Source organism: Tauraco erythrolophus, chromosome 19, assembly GCF_009769465.1.
Source record: "Tauraco erythrolophus isolate bTauEry1 chromosome 19, bTauEry1.pri, whole genome shotgun sequence".
Classification (NCBI taxonomy): Eukaryota; Metazoa; Chordata; class Aves; order Musophagiformes; family Musophagidae; genus Tauraco; species Tauraco erythrolophus.
The window spans coordinates 9,638,447-9,660,180 of record NC_141483.1 but is presented as its reverse complement, the minus strand read 5'-3'; the positions used below and the strand labels follow the sequence as shown (position 1 = coordinate 9,660,180).

General features: G+C 44.8%; 1 protein-coding gene across 3 annotated transcripts in view; it reads left to right on the top strand.

The window, feature by feature from the left end:
• Nucleotides 1–21,734, top strand: part of ULK1 (unc-51 like autophagy activating kinase 1) — an 82,270-nt gene that overhangs the window by 40,797 nt on the left and 19,739 nt on the right. For 2 of the 3 annotated variants that reach the window (XM_086623241.1, XM_086623242.1), the window contains exons 11-17: nt 129–211; nt 4,579–4,629; nt 11,890–11,978; nt 14,153–14,318; nt 15,585–15,645; nt 15,982–16,071; nt 19,939–20,064. In XM_086623241.1, coding sequence (XP_086479367.1) covers nt 129–211; nt 4,579–4,629; nt 11,890–11,978; nt 14,153–14,318; nt 15,585–15,645; nt 15,982–16,071; nt 19,939–20,064 — 666 coding nt within the window. The remainder of the gene's footprint in view (nt 1–128; nt 212–4,578; nt 4,630–11,889; nt 11,979–14,152; nt 14,319–15,584; nt 15,646–15,981; nt 16,072–19,938; nt 20,065–21,734) is intronic. The other variant, XM_086623243.1, reaches the window with a different exon arrangement.

Genomic DNA, 21,734 nt, shown 5'->3' with positions numbered 1-21,734 from the left:
GGGCTGTTACCTTCCTAGCCTAGCAGGCACAAAGTGAGTTTACATTTGCGGGTTGCTTTCCTGAATATGTAAAAGCAATTTAAGTAGACTGCAAGTCTCTCTTATTTTGCTTTTGTTTTCAATCCTAGCATCCCCAGGGAGACATCAAGCCACCTGAGGCAGCTGCTGCTGGGCCTTTTGCAGCGTAATCATAAGGATCGCATGGACTTTGGTAAGACCTCCTTCCAGTTTTAGTTCTGCTGCCTGTGTCTTCTTTTGTGCCATGGCACTGCACAAACCTCTGTACTTTTGGCTAGTGCTGCAAGAAGCATCCAGATGCTTTGGTTTCACCTGTCTGTGTCTGGGTGATTGTACAACCTCGGGTTTTTTAGTATGTGCTGGAAAGGTCAGTGCTGATTCCAATACAGTTTTGTAAACCCAGAGATTTGGCACACCTTCAGCAAATGTTTCTTACTCGCATCCCCTCTCCTGGCTTCTGCTTTTATAAGCTCTCTGAAATTCTGTTAAGTATGCTACCAGGTGAGACGTGTATCTTGTGCATCCATACTCTTTGTCTGTCATAGTTCCTTCCCAAAGCTGCAAGCTGCACCCGTTTAATGAACAATTTAGTTGATAGTGTCCCTTTCTCAGGGACTACAGTGATCCAAGTGAGGAGACAATAGCTGCTTGCAAACCTTTCCCTCCTTCTCCAGGTTTCTATGGAAGGATGCCTTGGTTCTCATCAGGGCTCAAGCTGGCAGTCTCTTTGCTCTGCCTGTGGACCTGTGTCTCGGTCTCCTGACTTGGCTGGCATGAAGATTTCCTTTTTTTCCTTTTTTTCCTTTTTTTTTTTTTTTAATTCCTTCTAAACTGAGAACAATCATTATGTGCCAGGCAATTGTGGGTTTGGCAGCCTCTTCCAGATGTATATAGCTGAGCCAAAAGGTCTGAAGAACCTCTAATGACACCATGCCCTAAAGGAAAGCAGGCAGAGATGGAACCTTTCCTAGAGCCCCTAAAAGGACCAGGTTCTCTAAAGACAACTCTATGGTCTTTTACTCTTCTCCCCACCTCCCCTCTCCCGTTGGGCAAAGATAGTCTAGACCTTTTTCTGGTAAAATTCAGGCTGCGAATATTCATTCTCACCAAGGAAGTAGGTCCTGGTGGTGTGTCCCCTCTGAGTGCAGAGGAGAACAGCAGGGAGCAGCTTTGCTTCCATGGGCCAGTGCTGCTGGTGGAAAGGGTAAGCTTGCACTCGGGGTCTGTGTTTGTGTCAGGTTTGGTGCTGGGCAAGCCTGTTCAAGTGGTTTTCTTGAAACAAAGCTGCGATGCCAAAGCCCACAGATTTGTGTTAAGTATCAGGTGGGCAGCACCACAGCAAGTCATAAAGCTTTCTGCTTTCTGCACAGATGTTGCTTTTTTAACTGAAAATATAGTGTACTGCTCTGTTTTCAGGATGTTCCTTTTTAGTCAGGCTTGGGGTAAAAGAGTTTGATATTTCTGTCTTTTGGGAGTTGGTTTTCTTTTGTTTTTTGTGTTGCTTGTCTGCTCAGGTGGATTGTTTCCTGCTGGGCAGTATATGCAAGTTGATGAAGAGAAATTATTTTGCAGCCTCTGTTATTCTTTTGGATTAGAGACACTGGGAAAGCCTTTCTGGGGACAGTGTCACCTGGGTGAAGCAAGTGTGAGGGTTAACCGAGGCTGATCATAATTATCCAGTGCTGAATGTAAAGGACTACTGATGACAAGGGTGCAGAAGTAAGAAAACAAGCCTCTTGAAAAGGGAGTTGTTGAAGCTCCTGATAGACTGACTTGGATATAAGCAGTATTGTTCCATGCAGATCTTCTATCTGGGCTGTGGATCCTTTGTCTCTTCTATCATGTTGCTTTACATTTCAGAAGAAAATATCTTTAAGCTTCCTGTTTCCCTGCTGTCAGAAATTGAGTCTGGTAAACATTTTTAGCCCCCTGTAAGCTGTTTTTGTACCTCTTGGGAGTAGACTGTATGAGTCAGTGTCTAACACTTGGAAATCTGAGGTAATATACTTTGATTTCACTCAGGACAACAGTTACAGTACATCTTGCTGCACTGAGATTGTTGCTTGCCCTTAATCACATGTGGGATCCTTTTCTCTACAAATTGGCATGTCCTCATAAGATGTAATTGTTTCTCAGGGAGGGTTTGTGAGTGTGTTCTGTACAGAAGCCTGTATTTGAGATGTTCCTTGTGCTTTATAGAAGGCAGATCTCGATGGTTTTCTGGCATCACATGTTGTATTGTAATATCCTGTTGATTGAGAGGAAAGCAAACACCAGAGCCATGATTTTTTTAGACCAATATGCTTCTTCAGCATCTGGTTGCATTCTTGGACTCATCCACCCCTGTGTCCTCTCCTCTGACTCTTTAACAAATCTATTGAAGCATCTGAGCTTCAACAGGGGAGGAGGAAAAGTGAAAGGAATCATCATTTCCATCCCCTCAGTAGAATCAGCTCAGCTGAGGGATAGTACCTTCTAGAGGAGCAGGCTGAAGAAGAAGCAGGAAACTTCAGCATCTGAGCAGCTCCCAGCAGGATAGGGATGTTCTTCATCCACAGCAGATCTAATCTGTGAGATTCCAGCTTTCCTTGCCAGAGATTTCCATCACTTCTGTTGTGCTGAGCTCCAGATCAGTGTGCTCTGGCTGCAGGACCCTGCCATGACAGTGGCAAGGAGGGGCTGGTGGAAAGAGGGGTTGTTTAAGTTTAAGAAGCAGACAAACACAAAACCCAGTTGCTGCTTTCTGGAAAGCTCACTGGCCAAAGAGAAGCTGTTTACAGAAAGCAGAAGTTTGTAAACCTTGGGTGTTGCAACAGGAAATCCATGCTGGGCAAACAAGTTGAACTGCCTGCAGTTAGCCAAATAATCAGTGTTGATCTGTGACTAAAGGCTGAGTTGCTGATTGTGATAGGAGAGGACTCTGGCATAGAGCTGCAGTGGATCAGAGACGGAGTCAGGAGGGGTGGCTAGTTTTGAGGACAGGCAAACATACAGAGAGTTCCCAGCAAGCCAGGACAGAAGTTTTTCCCTGGTCTGGATCTGTAGAGATCTGACAGAAGAAAGCAGCAGTTACATCTGGTGCGAAAGGAAGGGAGTTCTGGGCTGTGGTTCTGTGGTGGCATTTTAGAAAGCGCATTTCTGCCTTCAGTGCATGATGGATTCGGGTCTGTGGGTGTTGTGGTTTAACCCCAGCTGGCAACTGAGCCCCACCTAGCCACTCTCTTACTCCCCCCTGGTAGGATGAGGGAGAGAATTGGAAGGGTAGAAGTGAGAAAACTCCTGGACTGAGATAAAGACAGTTTAATAGGTAAAGCAAAAGCTGCGTGCACAGGGAGAGCGAAACAAGGAATTCATTCACTCCTTCCCAACAGCAGGCAGATGTTCCGCCTTCTCCAGGAAAGCAGGGCTCCATCATGTGTAATGGTTACTTGGGAAGAAAAATGCCATCATTCCAAACGTCCACCCCTTCCTCCTTCTTCCCCCAGCTTTATATGCTCATCATGATGTCATATGGTATGGAATATCCCTTTGGTCAGTTAGTCAGCTGTCTCACTGTGTCCCCTTTTCCAACTTCATGTGCACTACCAGCCCACTCACTGGTGGGGTTGTGAGAGAAGCAGAAAAGCCACAAATCCAAAGCATAGCCCCTTACTAGCTACTATGAAGAAAATTAGTTCTGTCCCAACCAAAACCAGAACAGCATGCAATGGAAGATCACTCAATGGAAGTCCTTTTGTTTGTCGTTCCTCTTCTGTGGAATGAGCGGCAGCACAGTGGGATAAATACAGCTCCTCTGGATCCTTAGGATTAGGGTGACTTGTCATCCTGACCAGCCAGGGACTTTGTCTTTTAGTGCTACTTTGCACCTTAGGATTTCTCTGTTGTTGCTGAAAGGAGCTTTTGATGCACATGCACAGACGTGGCCATGCTGGGTCTTGGCATAGTCACACTGTCTGGCCTTCAATAACCAATTCCCGTTCCTACAAGTGTAAGAGCTGTTGCAAGACAGAAGAACATTAGCAATTAATTTGGTGTGTTCTCACCAGCAGCCTAGGGTTGTAGATTGCAGCAAAACCTTACTAACTTCTTTAATGTCCTGTGGGGAAGGAAAATCCATAAGTAATGGTGGCGAGTTTCAAGGTACAAACCCACATGTCCTTTGGCCATGCTTTTGGCAGAGATATTTTTTTTTTACCTCTCTTTCTTCATTCATGTAATTACGCCAGCTGATTTCCCTTCTCTGCCCTGCCCCATCCCCAGCTGATTTTGCAGAGATGGCTGATAGCAGAGGAGCTGCTCTTTTTTTCCCGTACTTACATAGCAATCTCTGGATCCAAATAACTTCCCATCCTTTTTTTGTGTGTGAGTCCTGCATCTGGTCCCCAGTCTTGCGTTGTTGACCACTACTATACACAACTGCAGTCATTTAGCTTCCATGGTTGACTAGTTTGCCTGGAAAAATCACTGTGAAATACTGTAACTTGCCATGTTTTAACTACTTTGTAAACTTCTTACAGTCATTTCCTTTCACTGAGTCATTGTGCTTGATTTTTTTTTCAGATGAATTTTTTCATCACCCGTTCTTGGATGCAAGTGCCTCTATGAAAAAATGTAAGTGTTGCATTTTTGATTACAACTCTACTTGAACCGTGACGTGACTTCCTTTGCTGCTAGTTCAAAAGGAAAGAAAAAGACTGCTTTATATTTTCTTAGTTATTTAGGCAGAGATTCAGCATTTGTTGCTGTGTCATGTCCAGATTTTGCCATCAAAATGTATTTGATTTTGCTCAGTTATCTTCAGAGGGATGATCAGGGGCTGTTTAGAAACCTAAAGCAGAAGTGAATGTAGCTTTGCAGTGTGTTCAGCTGCTTTGTATGAAGTGCTTGGCCGGTGGGGATGCTTGTAGGTAAACGGGATCATATGCCATAATCTTGCTTTTCATCCACATCTGTAGGACAATTCAGGATAGTGAACGATGGAAACTGGTACTGTTGTCCCTGCTTGCCAGGTGGTACCTTAGGTTGGCTGTGCCCAATGGCAGGCTCCCATTACTAAATCTTATTTCAGCATTTACCTCTGAATTCTTGATGAATCTTCTTTTAGAGGGGTTAAATTTGGGTGCTCTGTGAGAACTGGCCAAAACACAGACAGATTTCCATTGAAAATTTTCTTTCCTCTTTTGTTTGAAAACTTTTGAAAATTTCCAACCACATGTACTATGATTCAGAGTTTTGTTTTCAGTGGAAGACAGTTCAGAATCGATTCTAGCGTATGCGATACAATGGTCTTCTGGCCAAGAGCCTTGGTTTAGTGGCATTGTGTATGATTGTCATCATCTTGAAGGATCCTCCCTGGCCTTTAATCTTCTGAGTAAATGATAGAGGCAATGTTTTCATCAGTGACTGATTTGGATGCCCAGCGCAGGGACTGGAAACTTCAGGGGGAGCATGTCCAATGCTTTCTGAACACGGAGTCTCTCTTGAATGTATGTTGTGGGTGGACACCCCTTATCTGATGTCCACATCACTCCTGACAGTCTCTTACTTTCCTGCTTCCAGAGCAGGACTTCTCAGTTGTTCCTGATACGGATTTTAACTGTGTGCTTAGGTGACCGTCCTGCAGGCAGGAAAAGACGCTTCTGGTTTAGGGGAGCTTGCAAGCCAGCCAGGCCCCTATCTCCATCTGCGCCAGCAAGATGTGGGGCGAGTCCTGCAACACAGGACTGCTCTGCAGGCAGGAAAGGACTCTGCCTGTGTAGGACTGCTCCTAAGCCAGCTCAGCTCTCACCACCTGCTGCACCGCTGCCCTGTGGGAAAAGCCCGTCGAAGTCTGATCCCACTGTGGGCAGAGGACTTCTCCCTTGGGACGTTCTTGGGTGTTCACCAGCTCATCTCGTACCTCCAGCAGTTCCGTTGCTCCATTGGCCAGGGGAACCGAAAACCCCCTACAAACAGGAGAGGATTCTCCTGACTTGGCCTCAGTTTCCAACCTCTGCGCGTTTGCTGTGCAGAAACCCAAGGCTCCGTTATGAGCAGGGGACTGTAACTCAGCCTTTGCCCCCAGCTGCACCAAAGTTAATGGTGTGGGGTCAAGGCCCAGTAGAAAGAGCACCTTTACGGATGGGAAAGGACTATACAAACTCCAGACCTCTCTGCTGCCCTGCTGGTCCTTGCCTCCGGGCGTATGTCCACAGCCTGGAGTCCTCTCCAGGCAGGAGAGACCACTACTAGTTTTGAAAAGACGAGGGGACAAACATCACCCCATTGCTGGAGGTCTTCCAGTTGCGCACAGAAATCTACTCGTGGGGAAGATCGTTCTTGTAGTCTGCTGTGGAGATCTCTGCTACTGCCAGGTGGCAGTGATGGATGAAGTGCAGTGAAGAGCCTGTATGAGAAAGGCTGCATGAAGGAATGGTGGTCCTTCGGAATTTCTGAAGAGGTGAGAGAAGAGCCAGTGTGTCAGCAAAGGTCTGGGTTATGGTGATCTCAGTAAGAAAAATTCACCTGGTACATATGGAACGCTGCTTAACATGGTAGCTTGTGTACCATTTGCACAGGTCCAGCTGAAATAGATGACTTAGCAGGGTTGCAGTTGCACAGGGGCTAGCCTCCCTGGCTGTGCACACAGAACTAAGGTGAGTCCAGAAGTTTGTTGTGCTACATCATCTCAACATGTGGCTCAGTGTTGTGAGCATAGGAAGTATCAAAGAGGAGAAGAGATACGGCTGCATCTGAATCGTGGTGGTTGTGCTCAGACTGAGTTAGTCTTCAGGCCTGCAGTGGAGAACTAGGGGGAGGAACAGTGCACCCTCATGTTTTTGTTCTCCTTGGGAGCTGATAATGGGGCTACCACTGACTTTGGTGGAAGCAGGACTAAGTCATTCACATTTGAGTGTGCAAGTTTCTCTTAGGAGAGTTTGTTAGATGATCTGTACCAGCATCTCTGTTTTGGAGCAGTAACTGTTGCATGATGAACATTTTGAGATCTCAACTAAGCTTGGGGACCTGCTGTGCAGCCTTTGCCTAAAGTACCTTCCAGTTCAGAGGTGCCTGTGCTGCAGTTGCAGGCAGCTGTGCATCCATTTAGGTCCCAAACCAATTTTAAGGTGAGATGCTTCCAGTTCATACAAGAATATTTTACAGTCTGAGCAAAGCATGGAAGTGTGGTGGTCTCCATAGCCCCACAGGCAAATCTCCCCTCAGGTGGCAAGGGCAGAACAGGACAGCTTGCCACCAGCACGCAGAGCTGAGCATGTCACCCGGGCTCTTGAACTGTCAAGGCTGGTCCAGATCTGGTCTCACAATGATTAAAAATAAAGTGAGAGCCATCAGCCGTTCGTTTGGCGTGGATATGTGTTAGTACATCAACTCATTGAATTATGAAGAATATTTTTTTTAAATAGAATGTAATTTTGGAATTCTGGAAAATTGGGCAATCGTCAAATGTGGGTAATTTCGAAGTTGCTAAGGCAGCGAGTCCCCCTTGTTTAAAGAAATCTGCATGTTTTTCAAGACACTTCAACAAAATCAACGTTTGTGTCAAAAATCTTTAAATATGACGTTTCCGACAAGCTCCTCCTCTTTGCTGCGGTTTCAAGGGATGGTTGTTCTCCCGTCTCTGCTCTCATCTCGCTCCTTTAATGAAGAAGGACCTAAATCTGCTGCCGTGCGGGCTGTGCCACAGAGCTGTTGCCACGGGCTTTAGCCTGGAGAGTAGGTTCAGGGCCCTGGGCTTTGTGAACTACAACATGCACTTTATTTTTTGTTTGTTTATTTATATTTTATTTTATATTGTGGGTTTTGTACCTGTGACTAAGCATGTACTTTAGATGCGTAAAAAAAAAAAAAAATTATTAATAAAGTCTTTAAAATACTGTGTCTATAAAATACTGTGTCTAGTCAGAATGTCGTCTGTCTGTAGCCAGGTCTGATCAGCATATGGTATGGGGCAGTGTGTTACAGCAATAATGCAGGAGAAGGCATAATTAGGCGCTTGTGCAAGTCTTCTCTCAGTAAACACATTGTAATTGGTACCCGTGCAGAGTACTTTGGAGGGTTTTTTTGCTCCTGCCTTTGATGAATGGTAAACTGGTGCCTCCTTTACGCGGAGTAAAGAGAACATGAAACTTGAGCGGTTATGGTTCCGAAGTGTAGGGGTGGTTCGGTGTCTGAAATACAAGTCAAGTTAAACCTGACTGATACCATCTTTATAATCTTATTGTACATAAAATAGTCAAGTAATAAATTAGAAAAAAAAAATCACCGTGACTTCCGCATATAAAAGATTTTAGTGTTGCAAACTTTAACTCTAAAAAGCGGCTTATTCTTTGGGCGAGTCCTTTCAGTTTTCGCACTCAAACTGTTGCCTTGTCAGAGAGTGCAGTTAAATAGCTTTTTGATGACTGGTTTTCATTGAATCCAGATAATCACAAAAATGCATCTCTCCAGTGTGTGTAAAAACTCAAGATTCCAAATAAAGCTTTTATATAAAGCTTGAGGCTCAGATATTTTTAGATTTTATTTTTTTTTTACTGTGTCCCTGGTAGGATGATTTGTCAGAAGTGATTTTTGCAGGTGTAGGATCCAGGATCAAGATCCACACAGCTGGAACACAGGCTTGCCTTTATGGCTCCCAGCTCTCCTGTTTTGAAACCAGTTGGCCTTGGTCACACAACATATAGGATGACTGTTTTGCTGCTGGAACAAGTTGGAGAGGACAATTATGAGAACAGACTTATTTACATTACAATTACAATCCAGCAATTTTTGGATTTGGGTGGGGGCCTACAATCCACGTTAACATTCCCTGCGTTCAGACTTGAGCTGAAAACATGATGAGCCAAGCGTTTGCACCCTTTTTAATTTTAAACTGGGAGTGCCAGGGTGTGTGGAAGAGATGGAAGCAAGCAACTTGCTTTCAAGCTGTCCTACGTGGCCGACACTGAAAAATGCACCAGCAGGAGGGATAGGGTGGTCGGAGAGGGTTTGTCAGAGCCAAACCTTGTGTTTCTGCAGGTATGAAAGTCCGTTTTTAGTGTCAAGACCTTTTGACTTGGACCTCACAGCATTACAGTGTGGATTTGGGAAGTTCGTAGGGTTTTAAACAAAAACATGATTAATAGGGGCAGTATCTAAAGGTGTGTTTCAGGCAAATAGAGTTTTAACTTGATTTTCAGATAATAGTGGCAAAGTCTGCCTGCTTGTCTACCTTCCTAGATTACTGGAAAGCTGTCCAAAGCAAATAGACAAAAATAGAAAAGTCTTGATTCCAGCCAGGTTTAAATCAATGATGAAAAGAGAACCAAAATAGAGTAGAGGGGACCTTGAGAGAGAACTGAAATGACTCTAACAAAAAATACTAATTCCAGTAAAAACAGTGATGCAAGTCTTGCAGCAGACACATGTGGATACAGTTCAGAAGTCATTTACCTCCTCTTAAACATTCTATTATGGAAAGGTTCTTTTGTCTGTACAAGGGTGACTTGTTCTGTAACAGTTGGCAGGATAAAAACGGGGAAACTTTTTTCCCTCTCCCAGATTTCTGGTATTAAACATATAGAGAAGGTAGTAGGGATTGCTCTGCAGGCACTGTGGGAAGATTGTGCAGATCAAAGGCAGTGTGGTGTAGGCAGGACACAGCTCTCTATTTTACAGGCAAGTTCTCAGACCTCTGTGTGTGTTCCCTGAGCGTGGAGAGTGGGAACCAGCTGTGCTGGAAGAGCGGGTGGGCTGCGGGTGGTGTAGCTCTCCATGCCAGGTCCCTGACCGACCTCCCAGAATACCCGTCTTCAGGGTACTGTGGTCCCAGTTCCTTCACTGGAGCCAGGGCAGTGTGTTTTAACAGCATGGTCCATCGACGGCGCAAAATCAAGTGTAGAATAGATGTGGAGGCTGAAAAATAATCTTTCCAAAGCCTTATGGGAGGCTCATTTCGTTATGAACCTCACCCACAAAAGGCAGAGTGAATGTAGCCAGTATGGTCCAGTGCAAGGGGGGAAAGTGTCCGTGTGTGAGAGTGTCACTGTGCCCCAGCTCCACGCAACCATCTCGCTGTGGCTTCCTGTGGCACAAGCCTCGGGACTCTGCGGAATCAATCTCTGTTTGCAGAATAACTTAACCTCTCTAGAAAAACTTCCAGGTTTTGTAAATGTTAACAAAAGGTGCAGGAGATCACTGTGACCCTGGTTAAACTGTTACGGTGGTTGATTACTTATGTTGAAACATATATTTGAAGTCTACGCTTCTTCGGCTTCGTTTCCCTGTTGATGGATCTTGTTACAGCTCTGGCAGATGGAGGAATTCAGTATCTAAGTGATTGCTCTCTTTGTGCTGGGAGACACTGGTCTAGTCATGCTTTAACCTTCTTTGATAGGCTACATGGAAAGACTTTTATTAAAAGGCATATTTTCCCATTCTTTTATAATTAGAACACTGTTTCAACAGTTAATTGCAGAGATGTACTTTTATTTTTCTAGCTGGTTGAATAGAGTAAGTACTTTGTAGTATCCAATGTGATTAATGAGAGAGGCGGTTTTACTTCAAGCAGAAGCATTCTTCTTCTTCTTCTTGTTATTAACTCTCCTTGTATTAAGCGTGGAGTCATTAGCACGGATCCTGTAAAGGCAGAAATCTGATACAAGGTGCGAATTCTCTGCCAGCACAATGGAAGAGAAGCAAAGCAAAGCGTTCCTCTCCTCACTTAGGCAGTGCTTCAGATATCTATTCTAAGTCATTCAAATACCAAAATGGTTGCAGAGTAAAATCTGACTTTAAGCTGCCTTGAAGTGGGTATGTTGGGACTTTTCTGCAACTTTTGCGCTGTTCAGTCTTGTGCGGGTGGACTGGGGAATTGGAACCACTAAATGCTTCAAAGTCTGTTGAAGAGCCAGTGTTACTTTGACTCGTCTCCCTCCTCGACTGATCTGAGCTCTTGTAAGTTATTCACTGAACCTCACTTGCATAAATCATTGAATTTAACTATTATTTTCTGCTGTATTGCCCTAATTATATTTTTCTGCCTGAAGGTCAATGCTAACCAGCCCTTTCAGTGTGAGCTTTATGCCTTTGTGAGGGTTACAAAATCCAGTTCAACAATGAAGTGAATAAAATGGACAGTTCTGATATTGAACAATAAAACACAAACAGATGGGATGTAAGAACAGCCAGTGCTGTGGAACAGTTTCTGTACAAAGAGATTAAATAAGCAGAACCTCTTTAACTTGCACAAGTGACCAAGGGAGAACGTGTTGAGGTATAGGAAGCAATGAACTATTTCCTTGTGGAATGATTAATTCTGCAGGGTTTCTTTAATAGTATATGGCCTGGGATGCCCAGGTGACTGTTTGGGCAGCAAGCACATAGGGCTTGAGTAGACACTTGTTTAACTTAGCACAGATCTCCCAGCATTTGATGAGTGTGTGCTAAGCTGCAAGGTCTGATGAAGAAGAAACTGTAAGGATATGGTCTGTCTCCTAACCTCTGCCACTGACATGAGAAACTCGATCCCCTTTTCTGTTTATTTTTCCCTTCGTTTGCAAAGGTGGTTTGGAGGCTCTTTAGGGCAGAAACCATCTTGCTAGCTGTGTAGGTCAGCTGTCAAGTGGACATCTGGCCTTGATCAGATGTTTTGAGACCCTCCACCTCAAAAGCTGTAACTGTGAAATATTGCACAGAGGAGTGGATGGATGTGAATCATATAACTGAATAGAACGCTAATTTTTCTTTTGTTCTCCTTTAATTGGCCACATCTGATACATGAGCTACATTATGGTACATGAGATAAACCCCATAGGACAAGATGAAAAAGACCTTTTATTATTAATTTACCTCAGTTTAACAACTTCTTTTGGTTTTGTCTTTGGCTGTTTTTAGCTGCTTCCGTGCCAATGCCTTCCTATCCCAGTTCAGGCTCCGGTAGTTCCTCCAGCAGCTCTTCTACTTCCCACCTGGCATCACCTCCCGTAAGTACAGCTCAGAAGATGGACTGCTTGTGTTAATGGTCAGTCTCCTTGCTTGCTTCTTTGAAACAAGGTCTCTGCTTTTCCTGTCTTCTGGTACAAGTCACTGAACACTTTAGTTCTGCCTGGATTTGGTTCATGTCTCCTCCAGTCTGTTTAGAGTTCGGATCCTGAGGACTGTCTTTCTCTCCACAAGAAATATTTCAGTTTAACATTGCCTATTATATGAAGAGCCTTTATGAAAGAAGTTGGCATTATTGACACTAGCTTGTCTTGGTAGAGATGGAAGGCTCCTTGCAACCAAAAAACAGTCGCTAATCCAGGACATAGCACTGCTTACTTGCCTGTAAGTTCTCTATTTTCAAGCAAAGTCTCTGCAGCTTGACAGCGTATCTCCATTCCTTTGTAAGGTGACCTCCTCCGTTCTGACCAGCATACCCAGGCACCACAGAGATACATTCAGCAAAGCTGTTTGCTCAGACCAGGCCTGCCACAGTCTGGCGGTCTTGTGAGAGATGATCTGAACTGACGTTTTTTTCTCTCTGGTTACCTGAAACGATGAAAACTTTTCTGGAGGGCAGAATATTAACTGACTGGCGAAGGGACATTCCTCCAGCTGGCTGAACTGAAAGCTTGTTTTTGGAGGCTCTTGGTGAAAGCTGCCTTTTGGCTTTGAGCTCAGGAATGCTGGTGGTGTGATGGGTAGGGGAAGGGAGGAGGACTGAATTTTTTCTGCCCTGGAATTGCTGCTCTTTTACTTTCTTCTCTGAGTTTCCCTGGACCAAGGCTTCTCAGCCTCCTTCAAGGAGTGTAATGGCTGAATCTTTCTTTCCGTGTTTCTGGAACAGATTGCATCTGCAGTAAGGACCTGGTGTGGGAAAGATGGAGAGGTGCTGTCTGAAGTTGATGTAGGTGCTCATGATACAGGCTGAACAGAGTGGAGAGATTTGCTCCCTTCTGAATGTCGCGTAATTGTATCTCCAAAAGTTTCTTTCCCCCTGCAGCCCTAGGGAGAGGGTTGTTGGTTGAGACCCTCCTGACCATAAAACTCCAGGAATGGGCAGATGGTGTGAAAAGCAGCCTCTCTCCCGTGAGCTTTCCTTTTCTGGGAAACTCAGGGATGGTACAGACTCAGTGCCAGACTCGAGGGAGTCCCGTGTTAGAAGTGTACTGCACTGGTCCTGCTCTGCGTTTCCAAGTTTTGCTGACGGAGGTGTGCTGGCTGGGCACACGAAAAACACTGCGTCTGCACAGCAGAGCAGAGCTAGCAGATTGGATGGAAAAGAGAGAACTTTGACAGCTGGAAAATTCCTTCTGCTTGTATTTACTTGCATGTACAGTGGGAAAGAGTCCCCACTGGTACAGCAGGAGAGTCTTCAGGGGGTGAACAAGGTCTTAATAGGGCCCAGTGAAAGGCGATTCAAGTATTTCTTAGCCTAAAAATGCATTAGGATAAAGATTGTGATCTGCTCAGTGAGCAGTTCAGCTGTCTTAAAGCTTGCTTAAACCATCCAGCCTCCTCCATCTGCTTGTAAAACATGAGGATTGTGGGGTTATCTATTGTTCGGCTGAAGGGAGAGGAAAAATGGAACTTTTTAGGGTCTGTCCTGCCTCCGATGGCTGTGAGGTGTTCAGCTATTGAATGCTTAATCTCTTTCAGACCTTTCTCTAACTCTTTATCAGCACTACAGCAAAACCAAAAGTGCACAGACACTTATGGACGCGTTCCCAAGTGCTGCTTTCTGTAAAAGCATGAGTGAAGACCAGATGTGTAATGTTTAAAAACAAATTGAAAAAAGATAACCCGAAAGAACAACCAAAAACGTCTCTGAAGGCTCTTCTCTGTTTTGTGGCTGTACTAAATTGAGTTGGTAGAAAATGCTTGGTTGATCCAGAAAGCCTTAGCAGAAGGATGCAATACCTCAAGTGAATTTTTCTTATCTGAGGAGCATCAGGCGTGCTGGTAGTATGTTTTGTGTAACAAAAGATGCGCTGTTCTGACATGGACATAAAAGGCTGTTCCTTTTCAGTAAACTAAACAACTGCTTCTGGCAAACTGTCAGCCCTGGTTTATCAGCAAAATGTTGTTTGTAGCCTTGTACAGCACAGTTTAAAGGATTGAGCAGAATGATGAAGTAGTTGTGCTGAAGCCAGTGTTTGTTTTCTTCTTGAATTAGCAGTCCCTTGGAGAGATGCAGCAGCAGCTGCAGGAGAAGGCGCTGGCATCTCCTACGCAGGATTCCCCCGGCTTTCTGCATGGATCTAAGGACTCTGCTGGAAGCAGCAGTAAGAATTCGTCCTGTGACACGGATGATTTCGTTATGGTCCCAGCACAGTTCTCAAGTAAGCTGGTTTCTGGAAACACAGACATTCTGAGCAGAGGGGAATGTGGATGTTAAGGATAGTTACTAGAAAGTTGAAAGTGATTAAACCTGTCTGTTTTGAAGGAATAACAGGAATGTTTTTGTTCTCAAGCTGGAAGAGACATCTGTCTCACTGGCTAGTTTCTTAGGATGTTTAGTAATTATCTTCCAAGATAGGATTTGAGAGTAAAGATTACTTGGGGACCTCAATAAGAGATTGAACCTCAAAATCCAACTGGAAAAGAAGATAAGTAGGCTCACAGGGAAATGTCTTCCTCTCACAGAAGCCATTCCCATGTCATCCTGTCCTTGGTTTCATTCAATATCACAGTCCAAGGCAGGATTTCAGCTAGCAAGATGAACTTTATACTTAAAAAAAATTCCTGAGAAAAAATAAAAGATGTTGAATTTTTCTTCAGGCATCTTTTTAGCACCTCTATGTGTTCATACTTTGATAGGAATTGCTTGGAAATGTATGTGTACATAGAGGCCAGGGCCCCAGTTCAGCCACATGCCTGAGTGTGTCCGTGCATGAGTCCGTCCTTAACCAGCAGAAGGATATTTTTCAGCCTTGACCGTGTGTTTGATGCTTTGCTGAGTTGGAACTTAGTGATAAATGCTGTCGTTCCTCCTTCTGCAGTTGCACTACTTGCACTAAAGCAGGAGTTTGGAGGGGTGGAACTGGAATCTGTGAAAGATCTGGGCTGTGCAATCCTTATGATAAGGAAGAGTGCAGTGTTGTTTGTATTTTTCCTGGGAACAGAGATGGGACCAGTATACACTTGTCTTGTGCTAGTTATATTTCCAGTGTTCAGATGTTTTGGCAATGGCACAAACTCCCCTGTGTTCTGTATCCAGCTGCCAGCTCATTTGGCTGCCCTGGATTTTTGCCGCTTAGGACATGGATGTTTCAAAGCCCTACGTGCAACATATACCACTCTCTTTTCACAAAGCAGCAGATTGCTTGCACCGAGTGGGCATGTACCTGTTGCCCTAAATGATTCTGTCATGTTTTGGCCCCTCTCCAAAAGGGCTCCCTTTCAGCCTATTTTTTTTTTTTAAACTTGAAGGTATAAGAATCAGCTTCAGCCCACATGTGTTTGGCAAAATGCTGACTTCAGAACCAACTCGGCAGGTCTTGGAGGAGCAGGAAATTCTACCCAAAATCTCAGTTGCTCTGAATATATAAAGATTTTTAGGAAAATTATCTTGAATTAATATGTTTCTGTACTTCCTTGTTCCTCAGGTGATTTAACTGCTGAGGCTGCAGGAGGGAAACCAATCCAAGACAGTCTGATGTACAGTGGGTAAGAGCACCAAGGCAACTGGAATTGCTTGGCCACTGGAGCTACTGTGAATTAGGGACTTTCAGGTTCTGGTGGATGGGAGGGATGATGTTGCTGAGTTAACTTTTGTTTCGGGAATGACCATCACCTGCCTGGTTCTGACCAGTTTTAGTTTGATCATCAGCATGTGGCACCTGAATACCAGAGTGTATGTGGGGCAGCATGGCATTCCCCAGGGCTCCTACGAGACTCAGCAGAGGGTGCTGGGCAGACACAGCTCTGCTGCTGTGCTTTGTAGGGGGTGAGCAGGGTTGGTTCCCAGGCTCTAACAGTTGAGTTCTTTCTGTCATTCCTCAGGAGTTCTCTGGTGACTTCAGCAGGCTTGGAAAGCCAGGGAAGGACACCATCTCCTTCACCTCCGTACAGCAGTTCTCCTAGCCCGTCCAGGTAAGAAAAACTGTTCAGTGATGACTATGCAATATTGATTAATTAAACACCCATTGACTTCCAGGAGGGGATTTTACAGATGTTGGTGTGCTGGGCAAGATCCACATCTCCTCTTTAATTAAAGGGTAATAAGAAACACCCAGGAGAAACTCCCCAGCCTCGGGCACTGATCAGTCCCAACTACAGAGCCTGTCTCTCCCTCTTCTGGCCCTCAGGAGGGGCTAGGAGAGAATGCAGTAGAGCTGGAATTAACTCTGTTCCCTGGGGGGCTAGGGATTATTCTCAAGCAAGAAAGTAAATGTACTCCACTGGCATGTATGTGCTCCTCATCCCCTCTGTGCTTGGCCTGCAGAGGCGGTGAGTATTCCAGCTAAAGACCCTTGTTCCTAAATTCATGCCGTGAATTAGAGCACAGCACTTCAGCCAAGGCTGCAACTGCTGTGGACTTGAATTACTGGGCAAGGCACAGGAGGGCACATGTTGGGGAGCATTGCTCTTCTTCCTTTGCTGTTGCAGGACAGATCTGGGCCTCCTTAGTTGTTTGTAGTTGGCTTGAAGTTCCGAACATCTCCTTGCACTATGTCTGTGTAAAGCAGTGCTGCTACATGGGCCTTGTTTAGTAATGGAGGATGCAGGAGTGGGAATAACAAGTGCAAACAGGCGTGGTCATAGGTTCAGTTCCAATTAAACCAGTTGCTATAAACTCAGCTTTAGCCTTTAGAAATGTCGTAGGTGACAGCTGCCCACACACAACAGCACCAGCTGCCCAGCACCACCACTGCCTCCAGACACGTTTATGTTCAGAAGACGTTAATGATCTGCGGAAGGCGATCCCATTGACTGCAGAGCCTGATGCTTTAGGGTACATGCTTAGCTTACAGGGAGCTGGCGGTGTTGCTTCCTGTCTCATTCTTGCCTGCTGGGGAGACAGGACAGCTTTCATCTTCTATTCTGTCAACATGGCACCTGTTGGGGGAGAAGAATTGAAGGTGATTTCACACTGGGAGACGGATGACCCTAAAATCTTTCTTCAGAAGGCAACGTAGTCCCAGGCTATGTGTTGAACACACTCGTCACATAAACAGAGCCCAGAAAATGACAAAACATAGCCTGAAAGCATACACATTTAAAGGACAAGAATATAGCTCAAAGCCTTGCTGACGTGATCAGATTAATTGGCAAGCACGTACCACAGTGTGGAGTTTAATTGCATGAGGCTTCTTATGCCATCGCCTGCTAAGCTTTTTAACAGCTTATTCCTTAACTGATTCCTTTGCATTCTGGGGATCAGTATTAAAGGATTTGGCTTTGTTTCTGGACAGCAGTGAGTGGAAATTTATGGAAGTTGACTACAAATGCTGCCTACTTTTCACTGTTCACCACTATCTTCACCAAGCTGGCCTCATCATATTCTACTGGATCACAAGGTGCCAAGTCAATGCCCGTGGCTAAGATCTAAACATGTTTCTGCTCCCGCTGCCTTTCCTGCTTGTTCCCTGCAGCTTCTGTGGAGCAGATGCAAAACGCTCTAGTACTTCCCACTTTTCTATCTGATTTGAAGAAACACTGAAAAGTTGCTTCCTACCCTGTCCAAGATGGGGAATAAGACATAAGTAATGGAAAGATTGGAGCAGTCACTCCGAATCCAGAGTGTAAAGCATGGTTTCTGACCCGTCCCCCAAAAAGTGCCTTGAACTGGTGCCACCCAGGTATACCCTTATTATTAACACAGGTTTCAGTGCCCTTCACTGTAGATGTCATGAGGCCCATTGGTTCAGCACTTGGCTTGACTGGCGCAGAGGACTCCTGATTTTGTCTCTGTCTTTGCTCGCTTTCATGTGTGCTCTAGGCTAGCAAGCAATGCTGGATGCAGTCCAACTAGGACAGAAAGCAAAGGCTATTTTAGAGTGGCCAGCACTGGGTTTTCCTCAGGATGTCACGGTACAGTCTAGAGCAGCTTTCCTTATTCTTAACTAAATAAGAGGGTAAGAACTAGGCAGAATTAAAATACACTGACAGTTGAGCTTTTTTTTTTATTTTAAACACTTCCTTGTTGAAGATGCTTAATAAGTCTAAAGAAAAGTACATCTTTGGATGTATCCCACAGCAGTGGATTTAATACCATTTTCAAAGAGCTTTTAGTTACTGCCAAGTAATTAAACTTCCTGTTCCAGCTTTATCTCTTGATCTTTGCAAACTTATGGTCAATTGTAGTCTTTAAGGCTTGAGGCCAATTAGCAGGTTTAGTGTATGTCACCTCATTTGGATGCTTTCTTTTGCAACTTGCACCTTGTGGAGAAACCTGGCTCCTATAAGGACTTGTTATAACTCTTGGAGAGAGGGGAGATAATTTCACCTGAGAACTTCTTTTCCCAAAAGGATTTTGGCCAGATTGAAGAGAGCATTTGAAATTTATGTTGAAATCAGACTATGGATGCTGCATTTTAGAGACAGACAGGATTAAAAGTCTGTTCTCTTGTTGGAAGAAATAAAGAGGCATATACGGAACTTAAAAAATTAGTAGACATATTGAGGGAAGAACGAAGAAATCAGAATCACGTTTTGATCTTTCAGCCTTGATGAAAGATCTCTTTCAATTATTTAGCTCTCTTGTCATGGAGGAGCATCTTTGTGTGCACGGTGTGGAGATCTGCAGACACATCCCTGCAGATCAGCTTTTTTCAACACTGTCACTGTAAACCACAGAGTACTCCTGACCTTCCCCAAAAAACAAGTTCAGATAAAGGGATGCTTTTCCAGATAAGACACCGACTCTTCTCTTTTCCCCTGTGCACACACTTATGTTCTTGCTGAATTTAAATATCTTCTTTCATCTTATGTGAAATGCTTCCACTCCAAGTGTTAGATGGAATAAGTGACGCTTCCTGCTTCTCAGGGGCAGACCCAGGCGTGTGTCTTTGACTGACAACAAGGAAGACTGCAGAAGCCTTCATTACCAATAAGATCTTTCTGTAATTGTGCATCATCCCTGCAATTGGTGTTGGCAGTTGTAAATAGCATTGCCATGGCAATTAATCCTAGAACTCTGAAGCCTTTGGGAAAAGACTTTAGGTGGCTACTTAGTTAAATGTGGCGTTTGCATGGGTTTTGTATATCATGGTTTGTGTATAGTATGGTGTACAGGCTAAGAGTAACAGGGGAAGCTGTCACCCAGGGGAACAGATGTCAGACATGAGCTGATTAACCTGCTTGGATGGAACTAGAAAGAAGTCTGAAGTTTGCAGAATGGCCTGTCCCATTTTGTGTGTGTGATATTCTAACTGACCTTAGATACCAGCTCCTGTCCCCTAAATTTATTCTCTCCTGAGTTGCCATCTCCACCCTGTAGTTACCTTGCAAATACTCTGATATCCACCACAAATTTATATTCTCTTCCTGGCGTGCTGAGATGTTCGTGGAGCTGCCATTGCTGCAGCAGTGCCTCTGCATGAATCGCAAGTAGCTCTTGGCAGCGAAATCCTTGCCAGTGTCCTTTGTGAGCCACGAATGCTTAGCTCCTGTTCAGCGGTGTGTCCTTTGGCTGTGGATCTGAGCTGCTGGAAACTAGGCCAGCTGTGGCCTGAAATAGCAGGGCTCCTGTTTTCCTGGAGGGAGTGGTGTGCTTGGGTGTGTGTTTTAACTTCAGTCTGTGGGTGGGAATCGTGCTGGAAGAAAGGTGCCTGGTTTCAGGAGATGTGTGGTGCCACTTCCCTTTGATATGGCTTTGAACTGCGAGTATAAACCCACAGCCCACGAGAAGCCAAGGGGACGCTCCCTGCGTTCGGCTGCTTTACAGAGATAAACCCTGCAATTACCTGGCTGAAGGCCACCCCTTACAGAGCCTTTCTTTGTGTCTCCTTTCCACAGCCGGCCAGGTCAGTTTTCTAGCAGCAAGTACGGACACTCTGTGCCCATTCCAGTCCCAACACAAATCCATAACTACCGGCGGATTGAGCAGAACCTGCAGTCTCCCAATCAATACGCCTCTCCGCGGTAAGTGCTGGGGCTCGGAGCAGGGGCTCCTGTGTTACTGCTTGGGGGTTTTCTCTGTGCCTCTCAAATTTCCCATGCTGTAGGGAGCCAATGTGTTGGTGTTACGTGGTAACATAGTTTGGGGTATTTTTGTAGTGGTGTTGAGGTCTATTTGTCACCACATCCTGTGAATTTTGTCTGTGTGTGTGTGAGAAGCTCCTGTCATCTTTCAGCGTAGGCTGAGCCCCTTGGAGTCTGACAGCTTTTCCCATGCCAGTTACAGGTTGGGTGTCCAAGCAGAGAGAACTATCCATCTGGCAGATGCCTTTATTAAAGGAAAAAGTGGAGATAAACAACTAAAATGGATGGGGCTGCAAAAAACTTTACCTGACTTTACCTTAATTGGTTCCTGTAGCTAGTCACACCGTAGATGATATGTCTTAACACGAGTTGCATATTAATGTGGTTATGCAGCCAGGACTGATTAAGTCATGAGCAATTTGTGCCTGTGAGGCAGAGCATGTTTTCTGAAGGCCATGAGGAAGACCTGGATGCCAGCCTTCAGCCGTACAGCTGACCTTCTGAGTTCAGTGGTAGTGCCTTGTACGTGCAAGACACACTGGGCTTCTGTCTCTTCTCACATATAACTTCTAGCTCTTAACAGGTTTGAAATCTGGGTTGCCAGTGGCAGCCCACATCATAGACTGGTTGGAAGGAGACTCTTACAGGATCTTAAAGATTTTGTACAGCAGAGGCATTCAAGCAGACCTGTCTATGAGGTGTCATGTCTTTTTTTGGATGAGTTGCTTTGGTGTCCAGATTAGTTAAAGTTTAGGTTTCAGAAGTAGGGTAATAACTGTGTCAACCTGAGTTTGGGCTTCAGCCAGCCTAATTCAGGATAAGGCTTATTCAAAGTGGACCCAGAAGGAGAGGTACGATATGTTGATATTAATCAGGGATCAACAAAGAGATTGTTTTGTGCCAGTGTTACTTTAATACTATTTTATGTTCACTTCTTTGAGTGTGTGGCAGGTTTTGTGGTAAGCTCCTTCCTGTTTCCTACGTGCCTTGTATTTTCTACAGCAAAACTTGTGGACCTTGTTAGCGTTGGAACTCACAGAAGAGTCCTGGTTATCCGTATGATGTATAAAGTGAGAGCTTTGGAGAAGGTGCAGAGGATGCACCTAGGCACACCATGCCTACCCCGAACCTGGTGACAGGCTACTGAGTTCAGGTTCACAGCCCGCAGCTACCAGTCAGGGATCAAACTGTCATGTTTTGCTCCTTTTAGTCACCACTGTGTAATGATGAGATTAGCATCGTCCCTGCAGAGGAACTCGAGGAATGGACGCAATCAGATGATTCATGCTCTGCTTTTAGCATCTTCTCAAAATCTCTGGCGTCATGTTTTCTCTCTGCCCCAGGAAGCCATATTTATCTCTCACCATCACTTCCTCTAATCAGCAAATTCAGTAGACACCCTTCAGGAGTGGAAGGAGAAAACATCAAGCATTTAGTACGTGATTCTGCTTTTCCATCAGGTATATCAAATAGGCCATTACAGCCAGGTGCCTCATCATGTTTGCCAAGTCATTTGACTACAAACCTTGGTGTACACTCTTGTTTCTGAAAAATCGACCACTGTCATCTGACTGGCTGGTGTATGGCTGTGTAACGTAGCTTATTTGTGG